The sequence below is a fragment of the Ctenocephalides felis genome, unplaced genomic scaffold (genome assembly GCF_003426905.1).
Source record: "Ctenocephalides felis isolate EL2017-DRISC unplaced genomic scaffold, ASM342690v1 CF-g0.4_SCAFFOLD_02253, whole genome shotgun sequence".
NCBI lineage: Eukaryota > Metazoa > Arthropoda > Insecta > Siphonaptera > Pulicidae > Ctenocephalides > Ctenocephalides felis.
Genome location: NW_020538407.1, coordinates 156,081 through 177,750, shown reverse-complemented (window position 1 = coordinate 177,750; position 21,670 = coordinate 156,081). Strand labels below are relative to the sequence as shown.

Genomic DNA, 21,670 nt, shown 5'->3' with positions numbered 1-21,670 from the left:
GCGCCAGCATAGCTACCAACATTAAGTCTATGCTGTATCTTGTACATACTTCATATAAGTCGCCATGTTGTTTATATTGTCACATTTTAATAAATAAACAAATAATCGGTCTTACTTAACTGGACTCAGAGGCGTAAACATCTATGGTAATAAATATATATCCTGACTAAATATATTTGGTTGTTATCATTATATGTGTGTATTATATTAACTTGTGATTTAATTTCAGTTAGCCAGAGTTGAGGTATTTGATCTTTATGATAAATACTGAGTGAATGTTAAAGTTAAGCATCTAACATGCGGCTTACTATTTCTGGTAAAATTAATCAAAAAGCTGGCGATGATACTTTAATGAACATGATTATTTTAGATATGCAACCGATACGGATAGTGGAAAATGATGGATTTAAAAAGTATTCGCGAATTCTAAATTCAGATTATGTATTACCTTCCAGAAAAGTACTCACGCGTATGTTGTTAGAGGTAAAATACGAAATGCATAGTGCGGAAGCAAAGGCAAAACTTACGTTTGTCGAAAACATTGCAATTACGACTGATATATGGAATAGCGATAGCCAGAAATGTTTTCTTAGCGCAACTGCTCATTTTATTAAAGATATGGCAAATTAAATTCATTAGTCATAGCAACAATGGAACTCAGAGAAAATCACACGTCACAAAATATTTTTAATGGTTTGAAATCTGTGTTAATTGAATGGCAAATCTTTGATAAAGTTGATATTGTTGTGACTGATAATGCGCCGAATATGAAGAAAGCTATTACTTTATTTTTGAATAAAAAAAATTTTTCGTGCGTAGCTCACACATTAAATTTAGTTGTTAAAAATTGTTTAGATAAAGACAAAGAAAATTGTGAATTTCTTATCGCATTTTAAACATAGTGTGAAATCGTCAGGTCAAGCAAATGAACTTAGATGTTATTACTTTATTACAAGATATACCAACTAGATGGAATTTCACTTTTTATATGCTTGAAAAGTTATTGAGGGTTAAAGTTGCGCTATGTGCAGCTTTGCCTTTAATAGATTCTCCTCCACCAAACCTGAGTTTTGCTGAGAAGGCTATTTTAGAAGATTGTGTGAAGATTCTACAGCCATTGGAAATTGTAACCAAAACATTGTCAGGTGAATTTTATTCCACCTTATCCAGTGTAATACCTATAATTCAAGGGGTGAAAAATTCTATAAATAAAAGAACGCCAACAACTAATACTGGGAAGAATTTGCTACAAAACTTGTTGAGAAATATAAGTCAAAGATTTGGTTATTTAGAAAATGATGAAATTACAGCAAAAGCAACAATTCTTGACCCCAGATATAAGAAAAAAGCCTTTGGATTAGAGAGTTCTGCGGATAAAGCAATGGCTTTGGTTTTAGATGAAGTAAAAGAAATGACTACGGCAGAACATATTGAAAAGGCCGAAAGTAATGAACCATTATCAGTACCGTCAAACCATAATATAGATGATGAAATCTTGGAAAATTTTGAAATGCGTGTGGTTCAGACAATAGAACAAACTTCAATCTCTCTTCCAGAAAGATTATTGCAAGAATATATAAATTTGCCATATTTAAATAGAAAGCAAGATCCTGTTCAGTTTTGGGAGGAAAAAAAACATATATCCTGCTTTATATAAAATGGCGAAAAAATATTTATGTATACCGGCAACATCCGTTCCGTCAGAGCGCTTATTTTCCAAGGCTGGCATGTTGACTAATCAACGACGGAATAGGTTACAACCAAATAAATAAAATCAACTATTATTCCTTAATTCTTATTATTCAGAAAAATATTTGTAGTCATTAGTTATATTTGTAGCAAGTTTATTATTATATATATATACTAGCAAACTCGACGAACTCTGTTTCGCCACCAGATGGTTTTGTTAGAAAGATGAAGAAATTTTTTGTTTGTTTTATATTTGAAAAAGAAAAATTTGATTTTATTGTACAACAGTAACGAATTTATTTCGATTACAAAAATGAAGTGATTTTTAGTTGAATTTCTCTAAGTAAATGAAAGTGAATCCGCAAATTATCCGTTTCATTGAAGTGCTCTTTGGTAAACCACATTTTTTGTTTTTTGGTCTGACGTTAACACAAACGAAGCGGATGGTTTTCCAACTCGTGAACAGGCACCGTATAACTGCCAATGTGAAAAACAATGATTTTCTGAATAATCTATTTGAAATTTATCCCGCAAACACTAAGCGATTGGCCTGGCAACTTGTTATTGCGAACGCAAGGCGAACTGGAAATTGCAATCGTTTGAAGTCAAACGGAAGACCAGTCAGAATCATTGGTATGTCACCAAATCGCGAGCAATTTTTGATTGAATGGTGAAATTCAGTGCGTGTACATCATTATTCTTTGCGGCAACAATTGAGCTCGTTGACTTAATCAAGCATAATTCTGATAATTCTCATTAATGTCATCACTCGAATTTTTAATTACGGTGCGTGAAGTTCCAGCAGCTTGCATTAAGGCACAATGCCATGTACAACTTATTTTCTTAGCTATAAACCTTGCGGAGCCCGTAACCCTTCCAACGAATGCAAAAATTGTCGAAATCGGTTTGTGCGTTCTGGAGTTATATCGTCAGGAAGGAAAACCCGACTTATTTTTATATATATGTAGATAATCTATTTGAAACTATTTAAAACAGTTATTGATTATTTTTATTACTCAAATTTTTAACTACGGTGCGTGAAGTTCCAGCAATTTGCATCAGGGCACGATGCCATGCACGGCTAATTTTCTTAGCTATAAACCTTGCGGAGCCCGAGACCTTTCCAACGAATGCAAAATTGTCGAAATCGGTTCGTGCGTTCTGGAGTTATTTCGTCAGGAAGGAAAACCCGACTTATTTTTATATATATAGAAGATATAATATAAATGTATTAATCTCTGCACTTTTTGGAATTAATTGCTTACTAAATTAATAAATTCACTTATAAAATTGTTAAAGTGATATTATTTCTTGTCTTAAATTATAATTGTTTATATATGAACTTGATTCGAATTGATTCAAATCATGATTCGAATCAGGTTTTTTCTGATTCGAATCACTCGAATCAGGAAATTTTCGAGTCGGCACATCACTAGTGATAATATTTTTACTCTATAATGTGTCATTATTTAGGTTTCATTGGAGATCCGTATTCAGAGCGCAACTGTCTTCTGGATAGTGACATATACCGTAATATATTTTACCTATAACCTTAAATTGAATTATAATGAGTTTACTTAAGCATTGCTTATAAAGAAAACTACTATGTAGTGTTATCATATAATGTAAAATATTTTTGTGAATAATAAATGCTTTTAAAAATTTAATTTTCTTTTTTTTTAATTTCGAATTTCATCGGTCTACATAATATTGGTGCATTTTTATAGTAATTTTTATACGCACCCGTTCAGTCTACTAATGCCCTCTGTAGCTTCAACTAACACGGACAAATTGCCAGATTGGTCTGAAAAAAAAAACGTGGCGAAATATAGACCGAGAAAGCGATCTTATATTGGCTATGTGCAAAGACTTGGAAGGGGAAGTCAAATCGATCGAAGCGTTTGTAGTGGCTAACTTGGAGCATTAATTGAGGCTGTTATAACCGAAATTTTAAACAAAAACACATAAAATATTTGTTTATTTCAAATTTAAGTAAGATAATTAAAAATGAGCCACCATAGCTGTTGTGTAGTGGGTTGTAGAAATACCAGCAGAAAAAGTGACTGCAAATTCTATACATTTTCTACAACTAAGTAGAAAGCAAATCAACGGGAAAAGTGGATCGCTGCGGTTAGAATAATAAAGTATGATACTTACTTATCAACCTTATTGTTATAAAAATACAATTAGGAGTATTATGAATAGTTGTAAAATTGTTATGTTTAGCAAAAAAAAAATTATAAGTCAATAAATTGTTATAATATTAAGATTCAATGCTTATTAGAAAAAAATGTTTTGCAAACAAGGCTGAAATAATAAAAAATATATATTTATATATTGTATAACTATGCATAACTTATTATATGCATGCATAAATTATCTATATATTACATTTTATTATATAATAATTATAATTTTATGATTAAAAAAAAAGTTATCACATAGCCCTAAATTGTTTATTTTGCAAACAGTTTAATTAATACAATGCTGAAATAATGGAAAATATATATTTGTAGTGCTGTAGGATCACCGTGGGTTCCCAAGCCCTATGATCGCATTTGCAGTGCACATTTTATTGGAGGAAAAAAATCGGACGAGGTATTGAGTCCTAGCTTCGTTCCGACAATCTTCCCTGCAATTTATAAAACTCAAAAAGTTAATGAAATTACGATTAAAACTATATCAATGTTAATAATTTAACTGCAATAATTTAATATTTTTTGATACAAGCGTATAATTACCCGTAAAACACCTCCACCATCCATCAACTTCTGAACTCACTATACAAGAATCAATGGAAGTGATAAATGAATGTGATCCTCCTCCGATTGTATATCTAAAAGTTGACCAAGAGTGTCAAGTTGATTTTTACTCAAACTCTGATGTCAACTCACAAACATTTATTTGCAACCATTATATAACAAATAATTTGTGTCGTGCTGAAACTCAAACAGAAATAGTTGTAGTGTTGTAGATACTAGGCCGATAAAAATGCATGTCAGTGATAAAAAAATTGTTAATAATAAATGCGGTAATGATCAAAAAACCTTTGCTGATAAGGAAAGTCAAGCAGATAATAAAATCCTCAGGGGATTTTCATCAGCGACAAAAGATCAAGAACTCATTGATCTAGCTGGTGTCTCATTCCCAAATTTTGACCTCCTGTTAAACAGATTATATACACCTATGTGTTTATTATCTTACGTGCCTCATTATATACACAATTACAGTTGACATTTGTCACACAACGTTCAGAGTTTATATAAAATTAAAATGAAACAATATATTAATTATATAATAGTTAGAAATAATTATAATATTATAATTAAATAATTATATAATATAAGAAATGAATTATCTAAAGGTGCATTACGTCTACGGATGTAGCATATGGTTTAGCATAGACTGATGTTTGTCGAAGATTCGAGATTTTATTAAAAAACTTCCAAAGTTTCGTCGATGTTCCTCGACTTTTCTCACATGTCCAGCATCAACTAGTTTTTTATCTTTGGTCATTGTCTCCGGCTGGAACTTTATTTGGCGGGTAATGGACTCAAATCCTGTCTTTATAATAATGTCCATGTCTTAAGTTTGGCCAAAATTAATAAAAAGACTAGTAAACAAAAATATTATTTACTTAATCTATTGAAAAAATATTTTCATCGTTATTATAATTCATTTATTAGGACTATTCCTAATAATTCAAAATTTTTACGCAACTTAACCTTATAAATATTTACTATATTTCTTTATTTATTTTATCATACTTGCCTGTGTTTTAAGTACGTTCAAGTAAATTTAAAAAATTATATTACCTATTCAACTTTCTCTTTCTTGTTGTAACTTATTAATAATATTTCTTCAATAATTTTTTTCTTTAAAAACGTCTAAAAACACAAGTAAAGCACGCACTGACCCCCAACTAGTTCACACGTAGTACACATTTAGTCTGGCGCTGCAGTCACGCTCGGAGCCAATCGATTGTCGTACGTCGCTTTATGGTAGTGTGCCGACACCCTTACATTTGTTCTCCGAGTTACTTCGTTGCTCTTCGTTTAACGTAATTTATGTCGCTCGGTGCTTCGGATGTGTTTCAACATGTCTGTTTCGGGTATTATATTGCCTAGGGTTTTGGATATTAATTGTATTTTGTTTATGTTCAGTGCTTTAATGGACGATGAATGACCTTAATTCGCGATATAATTATTTACAGGCTTATGGTTAGTATCAATCATTAACATTATTAGATTAATTTGTGAATAAAGCAAAGAACTTTAACAACATTTTATTCTTCATTTGCTTGTGAATTTCATATTCGTTCATGTGCCACGCTATTAATTTAATTTTAAACTTATTGTTTGTCTTATTTATGATTATTAAGTGATTACGTACTTCGTTGTTCTTCGATATTGTTTCAATTTCAAGGTGAGGTTATGACAAAGCACATGTTAAATATATTTTAACAATCTCTTTTGTATGCATTTCATCTTTTCTTTCTTTTTAATCCCATTTAAAATGGAAATCGTTTTTAATACTATTTAAAATGAGAATCCAAACAATAGTTGTTTGGAAAGTAGCTTCGTTGTTTTTCCACATATTTATTTGTATTTTTTTTTTTTAAACTAACATCATACTTGAGCCTTATTATTATTATATAATTTGAAACTTGTTAAGGTTGTATTAAGGTATGTGAAAAATGCTGATTTATTATGCACAGTTGTTGTTGGATACTGTCTCTGTAAATATGGAAACAATTAGCTGCATTGTCAACATATTTTACTGTTTAACTGTGAAAAACATTACAAATGATAAAAATTATTAAATTCAATTGTTCATGACCACTCGAAATGTCAAGAATTTTATCAAAGCTCAATGTATGAGTTTTCCAGGTTCTTATAGAGAAAAACCTGTGTCGCTGAATTAAAGTCTGCAATTCACTTCTGAAGCGCCCTGAAAATGATTGGTTTTTGAAGAAAATCACTACTAGGAATGAAAAATGGGCTGAATACAATATATCTCATGCAATTGCTCATGAAACAAAAAAGAAGAACATTCTCAAACCAGTTGCAAGCCGATATTTACTAGAAACAGTTGATGCTTATGTTTGGTGAGATTTTAAGTCATGTCTGTTTTCAGTTATTTCAAGTTAGCATAACGGTTAATTCAGATGCCTGCTGTGATCAGCTGAATAAACTATAAGATATACTTCACGGAAAATGAACTATATGGTATGACTTCAACTTCTATACCGTGAATGGGACATAATGCTACACCCACCGTATTTCTCAGACATCATAATCGGACTATTATTTGTTTCTGTTACTAAAATAATTATTAGACTGTAAAACCTTTGCTTCAAATGAGGGGGTCAAGAAGCACCTTCATCATTTTTTTATTAATAACAACCAAAAAATTTATGATCTTGGAATTACACTACTTCTAGAAATTTGAATGAAGATGTCTGAGTTAAATGGCCAATACATAATTTAATACAGTATTTCATTTATTACACAAAAATGACTTGTTAAAAAATCTATAAAAACTGAAACTACTTTTGGAACAACTTAATATCTTTATTTTTTATATGAAATATTATAATTTTTATTTTTAGGTGTCGGTGAAGAAATACTATTCAACATGAGGAATTTTTTACATAACAAAATCATCCTATATATATTTAAGAGCATTTTGAGGTAACTTGAATAAGGGATCGAATTCAGTAAGTGTTTGCATGTTTTTTTTATAACAGAGTTAATTTGATGACAATAATTAAATATGCTGTAATCTATGAAACATTTTAAGACACATTTTGTCAGTAGTAGGCAAAATATATTGATAAAACTTGGTGATCTGATATAATTTTATTATTTATATATTTTCTATCTTAAATGGTTTTGTTTACTTATGCTGGCTTGTTCAATTTTCAAATTTCATCACTGGATTTACCACCCATTTTAATATATCTCTTTTTTAATATCCCTCAAAATGACTGGTCTATAAGAGAACATGTTTATTGTGGCATTAAGTTGAAAAAAACTAATTACAGTTGTTAAATAAATTTATAGATATTATAATATAATAAAACACTTGATTTCTCATAGTTTTTATAGTTGATGTGCTAAAAACTTACATGCACATTTTTTCGGTTCAAATTTTCTACTTAAAATATATTTAAAAAAAATATTGGCAATCAACACTGTTTTAAAAACTTGGTTCAAAACACCTAAAACCGGGACAAATATTACTTTTACCGGGACGCAAGGCGTAAAAAATTATGTTATGTTTGAGGTCATTAATGTTATTTGTCAGCATTGTTTTATATTGGTTTTTGTTTTTGGAATTGTTTTTATGTTGTGGTATTTTTTTGTGTAAGTGGGAAAAGTTCTTTTATATATGCTAGACAAACGTTACCGATAAAATTGTCTTAAGAAATTTTAATAGGGAAAGAAGAGGAATTCATACTATTGAGAACTTTGAGTCTATTGGTAGTGATGGAGTTAATGAGATGAGGAGGATATGAATTGTTTATTAAAGTCGTGCGAATTAGGGATAAATAGGGAAGGCCAAAATTGATTATTTGAGAGAAGGCTGGGGAGTTCGTTTAAATTGATAATAGTACCTATCTTCATACTAGAGGGGTAGTAAGAATGAAAGTTTAAATACCTGCCTGACCAAGTAGGTTTTTGGTACCAATTAGTAATAATCCGATTGCCTGTAGTTTTTATAATTTTCATGCCCAGGAAGCTAATAGAATTGTATCGTTTCTTTTCGTAGGTAAAGGAAAGGTGCTCGTTAAACCGAGTTAAAACTGTGAAGTAAAAGTTTAATATTGTCAGTGGAAACGTAAGTGAAAATGTCATCAACGTATCTGTAATAAAACTGAAGATCTAAATTGTAGGAAAAAGTTCGCGAGTGCTGGAAATATTGAAGAGCCCGTAGGTGTGCCAAAGATTTGAAGGTAAAACTGGTCGTTGAATTCGAAATAAGTATTAGAAACTATAAATTTAATTGACTCGAGAAACCAATGCAGTCATAACGTTGTATGACATGAGATTTTATCCCATTTAATAGTGATAGCACCTAAAATTAATTGTAAGGGAACGTTGGTGAATAAGGAAACTACGTCAAGACTAACTAAGGAATTATTAGGTATTGTGGAATCGCAAAGATTATTGACCAATTGAAAGAAGTTGTTTTTTACGAAAAAGCGAGACTTGACAGTGACTAACGAAAGTATATTGTTGATATCTAGCGAATTTTGAATGAGGGGAGTTCAGGTCAGCAACAACAGGTCTAAAAGGAACGTTATGTTCATGTATTCAGGGAAGGCAGTAGAGTTTGTAGTAGAGGACGTGAAGGTTTTTAATTGTAAGTGAAATTTGCTGTTTAATTTGTTTGTTGGAAACTAAGTTGTTCACATATTTGTGAAAGGCACTGTTAATGCAATCGGCGGAATCAGAATTAATGTTTTTTTTTGCCTGAAATTAACTCCGGGACTAGGTACGTAGTTTTATCTAAAATAAATGAAATCTTCTCCTTGTCGGCCCTTGTGATTGAAATGTTAGTATTTTCTTGTGCCTCTGAAAATCTTCATGTCTCTGAGAATGTCTATATCATCAAATTTCTTTTGCGTTAAAGGATTTGATAAACGAGAGAAATTTTTTAAGAAAAGCTGGACAGGTATTAGTTTTGATTTCAAGATTTTTAATATTATGTAGACTTGATTCTAATCTGCTAAGTACTATACAATAAAAGATAAAGACGATAAAATGAAGTTATGACAATTGTTCGGAATGGCAAAATTTGGGCCTAGCTCAAAAATATAGAGTAGTCTCTCTGAAATATGAATTTTAGATTTTTTAACCATTTATTGATAAGTGTTTCGTTTAAGATGATTTTTGACAAGTTTATTTTAGATTCGTAAATTTTGTTGAATTTTTTAATATATGGAAGATTAATTAAGTCTTCAAATGTTAAACATGCATTTCATAAAACTCGTCTTTATATCCGCTTCCCAAATACCATCAAAATGGGGTGGTTTGCAGAAATAAAATGCTAATTGATCATGTAGTGGTTCATAATTTCCATAAGATAGTTTTTATCGTTAAGTGATATATGTTTTTAATTTCGGACGGCGCTCCCACAAAGTTAATGCCGTTGTCTGAATAAATATTCGTAGGTTTTCCACGACCGTCTCAATGTAGCTAAAAAGCATTTACAAGTCAAATCAGATACAAGCTCCAAATGAACAGCTCGCATACTAAAGCATGCAAATTGGCATATATATCCATTGATTTTTTATAGCCTTCAGTGGGACGATGTCCGAGTAATCGGACCTTCAAAGTCTACCTCGCAATTAGTGAATAGCAATTGCAGGGTTCTACGGTTTTTTGGTAAATAAGACCAATACACTGATTGGCCAATATGTATTCCTGAGCACAATGAAGAGATTTAATATGTTTATATCGAAAGGTTGATCGAACTTTTAAAATTGTTTTTAGAACCTATTTAAATCTATTTTGACAATAGATGAGCCGCACATAGTGTTAAAAATTATTTTACCACTTGTTACGGATTATTTTAATTCGTTTTATTATTTGATTATGCGTCACTTAAATTACTTTTACCTTTTATCAGTTGACTCACAAATAGCTGGGAAACTAATTAATATTTGTTTAATACTAGTAATGACAGGCTTTTGTTTTGTTGACATAATTAAACAATATATATTCACAAATATTTGACTTTTTCTAAACTTATCCTAGACTCACAGTGCCACCAGTGTCCAAACCTGTCACATCATACACTAATCACATAATAAGTAATAATCTACTTTCGGTTTGGGGACAGCTTCCAATGCGCTGCCGCCCATAACATCTTTTAGCTTACATTATTACTTATTTAGTCTATAAAACATTTAGCGCACCAGACCGCGTTCATCCCTTCGACATATTATTTAAGAAATATTTGGCTAGATTTTCAAAATTCCAAACAAACATCTTATCTCTGTAAATTAAAATTTTGTGTCAAAAATTATCTACAGGATTATCAAGATGAATATCATCTGGCAATTTAAAGCTATGAAACCTTCGGCATTCATTATCAATCATTTGAATTTGACTTAAGTTTAATAATCGCGACAGTTTACTCATTCAATGGTAGCTAACTTGCTGTAATTGGGCCGTTTTACCATTCAATGCATCAGCAGGATCAATTACTGATAAATTTTTAAATATCGTATCATTAAAATCAAATCGTTTTCTTATTTCTTCACATCCTCGTATTATAAAATGCAATTATTCTTGTGAAAGAGAGTGTTTTGAAAAGTCTGCTTTGTTGAAATGTTTGAAAACTTTTACTCCAACATAGTAATCATGTCGATGGATCAATATTATATATAGGTGTTCTATTTATGTACTCATTATCCATATATGTTTTTAATAGATCTAAATATGTTTAATTTTCTTATGAACTGACACAATAATTGGCTTTTCAGACTGGAACAACCTATTTAAATTGGTAAAGTTTGGTAAAACCCACAATAAAAAATTATAGTATAGTAAAAATTATTATTGGATTTCGGAAGTATTGAAGTATTTTTGCAACTTCAGATTCCTTTTCATCTGTTGTTCCATCACTTCTTTTTTTCATTAATTTTTCTGCAGCCCTCTTCATGGTTTAATTGATTGAAATATCACTGCTCGAAGTGATAAAACCAGCAGGTCTGAGCAGGTTATAAAATTTTGTTGTTTTAAATCCAAAATGGATTGAGTTCCTTTATATGCATAATGTCGTTTTGAACTTACTGAAAAATGATTATAAACAAGCAGTGGTAATTTTTCACATACTGCTGGTAATTCAGAACATGCTTTACTTGCGCAGAGATGTAATGAGCGACACGGGCATTTTATAAAGAAAATTCCAGGACATCTATGCTCATGCTTTACACGAAACGTAAAACACTACTCTTAATTTGATAGGTAAACTTTCCTGATGAGGCATGAAATATGAACCTGTTGTTGTCACAATTTTGCTAACTTCCCTCATTATGACACAACTCTAGATATTCATCTAGAATTTTTTTTGTTTAAGTCATCATACTCAAACTAGCTCTTAAACATATTCCAGTATAATGGCCAGTTGCGCTTCTACTAACACTTTTGTATGATACTATTTCTATTAATTCATATAAATTGTTATTATACGGATTAATAAAATTTTTCTTGGTGTCTTTGATGCAAGTTTTTTGAACAACTTTACTCGTCGAGTAAAGGTCAAAAACTATTATGCCACCTGAAAAAAGGGCGAGTTTTAATTTTTTTTCTACGTATTTATTATTGAAAAATATTTAATTATTGATTAATATTACTAAAGCATTATATAAAATTTGTTTAAAATTTAATATTTTGAATAACTCACCTCTTCCGGAAATCACTTGCTTCTCTGTCCCCAAACAATTATCTCGAATACATGGACGTTCATTCAGATTTATTATTTGTGTGATAATTTGGTCAAAATCATCGGATATTTTAGTGTTTTCAAATGAATCAACAGACCATTTTTTATACTGCGGAGTACATAAAAAATTACAAGTAGTAGTTTCATGGAAGCTTGGAGTTTTATTTAAAGGAACACCCGCTAAATATTTGACATTACTTTCACAGTTTATTGTTTTGATCTGCCCTATGGCTGATGCACTAAATATTTTTGCAAGTAATTCACCCCGCTGCCTATATGATGTTTGGGTGATGCCATTTGATATGACATCAATAATTAATTTAAATAAGGCAGTTTTGTCGGCATTGACTTCAAAATATTTTAAAATATGGCTATTGTCTTGTCCTGCGGCTAGTAAAACTTGGAACAAGCTGTCAAAAGTGCAAGTGTTTATTATCTGGTGATCTTCTACTTTATTTATTTTTATTGTACTTAAGCTAATATCATTTCCATTTTTAATATAGGCAGCTTAGGCGCTTTTTTGCTAAGTAGTGCATCGGTTATGATATGGACATTTTCTCCAAGATATAAGGACCCAGCACGATCTGCTTGTCCACCCCAATTTTCTCGTTGTCTACTTCCCATCATAATCATAAGTTGTTGTTTGTTTTGAAGTTGTGCATCCAATACATACACGAGCTTCATCTTCAAAATCGTTAAGAACAATAGAGCACTTCGAATTGAGGTAGACATAATTTTGGCAAATTTGGCATTTGTTTGTCATTTTGTCCTTTTTTCTGCCTTGCACACAGTTATCGTCAATTGGGACTAGTATGGGTTTCTCGATAAATTTGGCGTCCACAATTTTTAGTGTACCGCTCAAATAATTCACATGCTCATGTAAAAAATTATCAATGCGCATATGTGAATTTTTTAATATTAATGATTTTAATTTATTAAATTCTCCTTCTACAGGAGCACTTGAAGCCAGTACACCAATCTTATCTCTGAACATATTACTCGAGAGGGAAAGCAGTTTTACATATTTTAACAGTTGTTCGACCAATTCAGGACAGTAATGTGCATTCACTCTATTACCCAAATTAGCCTCAACTATTAATTTGACATTCGAAAAGATGGATCTACCCCAAGTGCTCCATTCATTATCTAAGAGCACTTTTTTTTCTGTGCATTGTTCATCAATTTCTAAATTTTCAATATTTTCAAAATCAGTGTTAGTAAATAATTTTAATAGTTTTTCTTCTTTGCTCATCGCAAGCGGTCTCAGTTCCGCTTTATAAATTTCTATCTGTTTCAGACAACGCAATTGTAAAAATCGACGTTAAAATATCACAAGCATCTTTAATAATTCTACATAGTATCAATTGTCCAATTGCCCCTAAATAAAATATTTTAACGCGCTTGTTGATGTTTTTCAAAAACACAGCATATTTTTTTATAAAGTGCGCGACATCGATCCTGATAGCACTTGGGAATATAATATTTAAAACTTATCTGCGTAGTCTTCTATATTAAGGTGACCTGTGAACGCCCGCGCAATTGCAATCAACAATGCTTATCCAATGCTTATGCTTACTTGTCTCTGTCTTTCCTGATATGGCATGGCATTGCCATTCAGTCTTAGGTTTCTCTGATGAAATGCATCTCTTTCAACTTTTATAACACTGTCAACGGCTCTGTCCAGATGCCTGCAGTATTTTCGTCCTAAAAGCCTGCTCTTTAATTTGTTGTGATAATTTTCAAGAAACATATTTGTGCTAATTCACAAACCTTTCCCGAAGCAATATGCTCATGACATAGCACGGCTGACATACTTTTTTTTTCTAAAATATGAAGCAAATAATCTGGTTTCTGTATCTTCTTCGAGGTGTATGACATAGTAATATGATTCGGACCAAAAGTCACGCTCACTTAGAATTGCTCGAACTCTCAATAAATCATTGAAAACGGTTGTCTGTCTCTGGGTATTTTTAATTTTAGCATTTAGAGTTCTCTTCCAGCTTTTTGAGACTTGCCATGAACAAAGCAAGTGTTGTCTGTTGGGGTCACGATAGATGACCACGCATTGTAATATGCCGGCGCGTCGTCAGACATAAAAGTAGTTAATTGTCATTGTTACTGATCTAATGCTTCATGTGAAACTTTTATTTTTGTTTTGTCTAAATTAATAAATAATAAACATTTATAAAAAGACAAAACATTAACGCATAAAAAAGCATATTTTTATAGAATTCAATATATATTTTTTATGTATGAAACATTTAAATTATAATTTAAATATCATTCTGTACTTATTACCTGAAGTATGGGTTGATGAAGCTGGATTTGATTCTAAGACTGAATTTGTTTCAGCCTCCTTAGCATATTCTTGTCCTACAGACTCTAACGTAAAAATTTAATATACATTGAAACATATATATATACAGGCTCAATATTTTTCAATGTTTTTTTTCATTATTTATTATCCAATAGACAATCAGAATACTTGCTTCTATAAATCTATGTGATGATGTTATATATGGCTTTTCAATGGTTGAAAATTTATTTAATAGGTTGATTCATGACATTTATTTATGAAAAATAATTTCAGTACTCCATTCGATCCACCCAATATTTGAGTACATTTTCGATTGTTTCGGGCATTATCTCAGCAATAGCAGCTTAAATTTCGGTCTTGAGGTCTTGAATTGTTTCTGGATTGTTGGCATAACATTTATCTTCCACCCTAAAGATAATAATCCAATGGCGTCAAATCGCAGCTTCTTGGTGGCCAATTCACATCAGTCACTCATTGTGGGTGCATTGGCTTCTTTACGACGACGTGCTGGTTTTCTGTGCCCCAGATGCGACAATTTTGCTTATTAACATAACCACTGAGGTGGAAATGAGCTTTAACTTATGTACTGGCAGTTGAAGCACTTACCACATGCTTGAAAGACTGCTATAAAAACGACCAGCAATTTCATCTGTTCTCAATGATCGCTCTGTGACAAACATTAGAACAGCTGTTTGACTTGAAATTGCTGAGCATGAATGGGCGATAACAGGAATGCTAGTAGTGATCTTAAGACCTTTTGAAATAAGTACGAGCTCGCTCTTGCTTTTCTTTCAAATTATAATTGGCTAAGCTAGAATGATGAAAAAGACTTACTACATTTCCAGCTTTCTTTACAATATCATGAATATTACCATTTGAAAAGGCCTTTTTAATGCAAAGTTGTAGGGTATGTGTAAAACAGGGTATGCTATTACCAAACAAGTTCATGTTCTTCAAAACAGCCCCTGTAATATTTGCAGCATTGTCATGAACAACAGTTCACTCAATTTATTTTTTTAATTTTCTGAAGTATGCTTCTCAGAAACTTCGATTGTGGATAATGTCATTTGTTATACTTCCATGTACTGTCTATTACATGATCATTAATAGTCATATACGAATTTGCTGACATTGATGTCCACATATCACTTGTGATTGCCACATTTTTTGCTTCAGACAACAAATTCTTAACTTCACTGGTCTCTTGTTGTCATATAATAATTTTACTCGACTCAAAGCAGTACCTCTTGATGAAATTTTTTTATATAGGTTCGAGAAATTTCATAAATTTCTGGAATCCCTTCCAATGCACAAAGCTTAGTGGTAGCAAATCTGTTGAAATCATTTCAGCAAGTAAGCATGTGATTTTCTCACTCCTTTCTTCCAAATACTTGCTGCTTCGAAATGCTCCTGTGATTTTTATCCGCGTCAATGAACTTGTTTGAGAATCGGCTGAGGTGATGCTAATATCATCAGAGTCACTCTAGATCTCTACCTCTTCTTCAACGTTCTAAAACAGTGAAATATGTTTATTCACTAGCATTATTTATGTGTATATGTATTTAATGATAAAAAATTCTAAAGATTGATCAAAGTTGAACAATCAATAGGACCAATGATGGACTATTATAAAAAAATATGATATTTAAGTTTTATATTAATTTATATCATTGACATTGAATTTATATCTGGTTGAAACATAAACTCCTTCGAGAATTTGCGTTGTGCTATTTATTATAAAAGTATTAGCGACACTATAAAAAGTTTCAGAAACAGAATGATTTATGCATTTAGCATTTGTTATTCAGAACTATTTAAGTAAAGTTATTCAAAACTATGAGTATTGTGTTGGATAACTAATGCAACTTCCACAATATTTGGTAGAACCATAGTCATACCAACTATTAGTTTCAAAACAATTTGTGAAAAATTTATTATTTCTATCAAGGATTGAAAACTAACACATATAACAAAAAATCCATGCAAAAAGTCGCTGTAATTGGCACTGTGTCTGAATATATGTTAAGCAAAAATATTGTTTTTCATATCACTACATGTTAAATTCGTATAAGCTGATATTAATTCTAATGTGCTCCAAATTAGATTTTATGAAAATTTATACTTGATTGTGCACTTCGTTGCCCCAAAAAGATTCAATTAAATAAAGATTATTAGTAAATGAATATTGATAAAATATTAAAACCTGGTGAATTATTTACCTTTGTCGCTTTCTAGAAGTTGAAGTTTCGGAAGAGTTTTTCTCGTTATCGAAAATACTATGAATAGTCTTAAAATATTTTCGAATTGAGCTAGTACTCTCTCCACAGCACTTCAGTTGTTTCTTGCAAAAATTGCATTCAGCTGTATCAACCGATGTTTTTTTAAAATAACACCAAACTAAACTTTGTTGATTTATGATTAATTTGTTGTCGGTATATAAAGATTAATAAGTTTGACAAAATACAAATTATAAAATCGCAATCTTAGCAAATTTTGTGAAATTGATAAATATAAAAAAAAATGATGAAAATAAATTCTGAAAGCATAACATCTAACCCTGTAAAAAGTATATTTCTCTAGCCAACTTAATCCTGCTGTATATTGCGATTGCGATAGTTAATGTGCAAAAAACACAACGCGACCGGCGAAACAATATGCCCATAGATAAGAATATGCTTTTATAATAACTCAATTTTGAGCGTCCTCGATAAACTTCGGCTAGTTTCGTGTAATGTTGTCCGATCTTACGCTAGGTCAATGGGGGTGTGAATAATAAAGCAATTGCTTGTTTATTGAAGTTATACTGCTGATATCGACAACTCGAAAAGTTGCGCAATTTGAATTACATTTTAATTTACAAATTCACTATTTCATTAAATTATTTCTCTAATTTGATTTAAAAAAAGCAAGCTTTATTTTGCCTGATGGTGCTAACAATTGTCAAATTCGAAGATAGTAAAAATATTGCCAGTGGAAGACTGCTGAAGTAAATATTCATTGGAATGTTTCTACCGGATCCTTTATGCGATACCACTAAGTGCCACATCTATCCACCATACATTAATACCGGGCTTAATTTAGCGGGGTTTGACGGAATATACTAACAATGAGTAAATTTAGTTGTACTTCGATATGGATAAAGTTGCTTGTGGATTTGTCAATTGTCAAGTTTTCTGTCGGCTTGTAATGTTTTGCTAAATTACTATTCAACATAGTCCAAATGCCTCGTATTGGAGCAGCTTTATCACTTTCCAAGTGCTGAGCTCAAGTATTAGCATCATTAAATCATAACAATGCGAATTTTTCTCGTCGACTGGATGCAAAGTTGTAACCGCGTAATTCTAGAATTTTTGAGAGACATTCTAGAATAATTTAATGTACTCCATGTATAAGAAGTATTATCTAAATTTTCCTTTTTATTTACTCGATTCAAAACAAGATTACATTGATAAAACTGAATATTTGCGATAGTGTTTCAATGTAATTTGCTAAAACCAATTATATACGGTCAGAAAAACTTATCAAAACTTTATTTGTCGAAAATTCAACTGAAGATGAGTGAAACAATACTCTTATGCCACAATGTTTTAATGGAAATCCTATCAAGGTAATACTTGCCATTAAAGTATCACCAGGTTGTTACCAGTAGTGCACCATGCAGGAGAACTCAAAATCCAAAAATATTAGTAGAATACTAGAATTGTAAGAGGCAACATCAAATTATACATCTTGAATTAAAAGAAAATAAAGTTTTTGAATTAAGAACATAAGCTGAAAGATATTTACTGCCCTGTAATTTAATTTAATTAAATATATTAAATTTAAATAATTGTTTCTTTTCAAATTTCTTATTTTTATTTGGTAGAGTTTTGCATGCCAATCCAGCACATAAAAAGCATAACTAATATTTTAGTAAATCTAGAACATTGTTAGAAAGTGACATTTTTTAAATTATTTTTATATCGTCCGGATGTTACCTATAATTTTATTTGTCCATGAGTTTCTTGTTAAGCAAAAATAAATGTACAAGCGCGTTAGTAAGTCAGTATGTATTATATTGTAAATTTTAAAGTGTCGGTAGTTTTCTCGAATTGTTATTTTTTTTGAAATCAATGTTGTGATAATAAAACTAAATAATGTGTGATTTATTCCTTGAATATGTAAAATTAGTTAAAATATATAGCAGTCATGAAGAAACTTTATTTGTTGAATGCTAACAAAACACATTTGGAAATAAAATAAATCATAGGAGATGTTACGATAATAGATTATGGTAATAGGAATATTATAAATGGAATGATAAATTATTACGTACATGAAACAAAAGATAATGACTGAATTGAAATAAAAGCACTGTTATTGAGGTTCAACAATAACTGACGAATGATAATATAGGAACCAAATTGCAATTCTATTGGAACCAGAACAATTAAGTATTTCTAGATGGGAAACAAAATAGTAAGCAATGTGAGTAATATTTACAATAATGACTCATTTCTTTTAAAATGAAAGATGATATAAATATTTGAAAAAAGCAAATTTTGCAACATGAGCATAAAACATGTCATGGAAGAATTGAATTTGATTTGAGGATTTAGTGTATAAAACACGGTATTTTATGTACAATTTCGATTTTGATTTATAAATTATGATTATCAAATAAGATGCCATCTTACAGAACTTTATGGCTGAAGATAATTATAATATTCTTGCTCTAATTGTTGAAAAGTCACACATGACTATGAAAAGGAAAATTTGATTTGTAATGTTTATTGTGATGCCAATGATTTGATGGGTTTATTGTGCCATACTATTTGAAACATCTCAATTGTTAGTTTCAATCCAGTCAAAGACATTCGTGTCTCTATCTTTATGATTGTCAACTACTCAAAGTAGTTTTCGACCACATAGAAAAAACCGCCCTGGATTTATCACATGAACGAGATATCAAATTTGAGGCGGATGCAAAGTATGAATACTTCATACTTCATGAGTTTTTTTGTTTAATTTTGGAACTATTTGGCTACTACATGATTTTTCTTCGTAAATCAATACCATATGTTGAATAAAATGATCGCCGCATAAACAATTTTGATATTCAATAATTTTGAGATATTTATCACCAAATTTGTTACATTTATATGAAGGAAATTGAAACATGTCATTCAGCATGCATATTATAAGAAAAACTAACACAAACGAACAGAATAAAATCAATTTGCACTCGAAATCGATATTAAGAATTTCTATTGATATTTGCAAATATTAAGAAACTCTCGAAGAATAATTTATTCTTAATGCAATAAATTATATTTAACTAATTTTTAATATTCAATGATAAGCACATGTAACTTGTAGGTTGAACTTGCAAGATATAACATATTCTTTGTTTTTCGTTAGTACTAAGATTTTGGAAACTACAAACGCTCAAATACATTTTTACAATACATACATATGTTTCAATGTGGTAACTTTAAAATGAATGTAAAATTATGAAAATCAATTTAATAATATAATTATAGTTGCTAATAGCACATAATATCGCTGTAATGATATATGTAAAACACGTTTCTTATAATTTTACTTACTTTTTTTTTATTTGCCACTATAATAAATCTATACATATTTAACGTCGCATAAGATTTATTTTTGAACATACAAGAGACTGCGGATGTAATTGGTTAAGTTTCTATTTCTATCTTAGAAACAAAAATACTTAATTTATATTTTTAGTTCCATATATGTTTCATTGTTTGTAATGCTCAAGTTTTAGATTCATATTTTATCTAATTATGCTTTTTTATGAGGTTGCTTGTACCATGTAAACTCTGGTCGAATATTTTATTTTTTATATCAATATGATTTATACGTTTTGAAAAAGGGAATGATTTCTACATGTACCTGCACCATTTTTCTTTCAATTTTATGTGACATGGCTTTTGACGTAAACAAATTACATATATCTAGTAATGGTTTCGGAGCAAAAAAGCTTCATACGAAAATTTCTCTAAACAAAACTATTTTTGTTGAAGAGTATCAGCAGCTGATTTATATTTTTCAGGTTTTATAAGGGAATGTTGTCTGTATGTTTCTTAGAATAGTATACGTTTCGAGTGTTGGTTTGACTCATCTTCAGGGCTACATTTTCAAAACAATTATGATAATCAATGCTAAAATTTTTTTTCTTATTTTTTTATAAAATTAAATAATTTTATTCTGCAATCTGTTTCTTATAAACAATAAGCAGAGACTGCTAACTAACAAATTTGTTATACACAAATGAACACTGATATGCACGGATTTTTGCTTAAGAAATTAATACAAAAACATGAAAATACAACAATTAATACAACAAATTATATTGCACAAAATTTTACGTATATTCATGTAGCACGACGCAGAACCAGGTGAGCTGGTCAAACCCCGGTGGAGGCGTAGAGAATCTCTTTGAGCACCGGCAGAGACGACTACGGGCCGCCTAGAGTCACGGAGAGCGTAAAAGTTATATTCGATGACTTCGAATTGGATCTCATCGTTGGCAGTCACTTCGCTTCATTTGTTTTCATTTACTAGATTTGGGTCGCAAAAACTTCTTATAACATCGTCGAAGTAACATTCGCAGTTTTACATCTTTATCACAATATACAGATCTGCTTGATGTATTGAATTATTATTCTGGTTGATAAGCAGATCATGATGTTATGAATACTATTTAATTCCAGTTACTTGCACGAATTTTTCCAACAATTTTTTATAAATGAATAACTCGTTGTTATCCTTCAGACACATTTCTAGTGTATTCAATTTCTCCACCGTCTTCAATGGCAAGATCAAGTCAATCTCCTTATGCAAACATTTCAAGTAAAGATACTAATCCAAATTAAGACATTTATTAATTGATTTCTTAATAATAAAATATATATTAACAAGTTGAGTTGTGATCCACTATCGTGGATATCCATATTCCCTCTTCGTTGACATGGACCACTTTGGGAATCACTTGTTCTAGACGAACCAATATTAAGATGAAGCAGCTCTGCTTACATTGTTGTAAAATTACAATTATTTTCGCATTTGATAAGTGATAATTCTGAATTTAGTTCATGTTCATACCATGAATTATATTCTACTTACTACTATATAATTTCATTTAGTGTTATTTAATAAACAGTATGCATTTTTGATTGTCCCCAACTATAACTATCG

At 30.6% G+C, this 21,670-nt stretch overlaps 1 protein-coding gene across 1 annotated transcript; it reads left to right on the top strand.

Annotated features, from left to right (window-relative positions):
- Positions 1 to 297: 297 nt before the first annotated feature.
- On the top strand, positions 298 to 3,239 carry LOC113380618 (zinc finger BED domain-containing protein 4-like). Its single transcript, XM_026619788.1, has 3 exons — positions 298 to 483; positions 917 to 1,445; positions 3,163 to 3,239. Exons 1-3 carry the CDS (start codon positions 298 to 300, stop codon positions 3,237 to 3,239), a joined length of 792 nt encoding a protein of 263 aa, XP_026475573.1.
- Positions 3,240 to 21,670: the final 18,431 nt, after the last annotated feature.

Bases quoted from the DNA above. Each gene is read 5' to 3' on its own strand.
- LOC113380618 (XM_026619788.1), top strand. From the start codon at position 298: ATGCGGCTTACTATTTCTGGTAAAATTAATCAAAAAGCTGGCGATGAT. The intron at 484-916 runs GTAAAATACGAA...TGAAATCGTCAG, and splicing joins TCACGCGTATGTTGTTAGAG to GTCAAGCAAATGAACTTAGA. The intron at 1,446-3,162 runs GTAATGAACCAT...GTCATTATTTAG, and splicing joins ACATATTGAAAAGGCCGAAA to GTTTCATTGGAGATCCGTAT.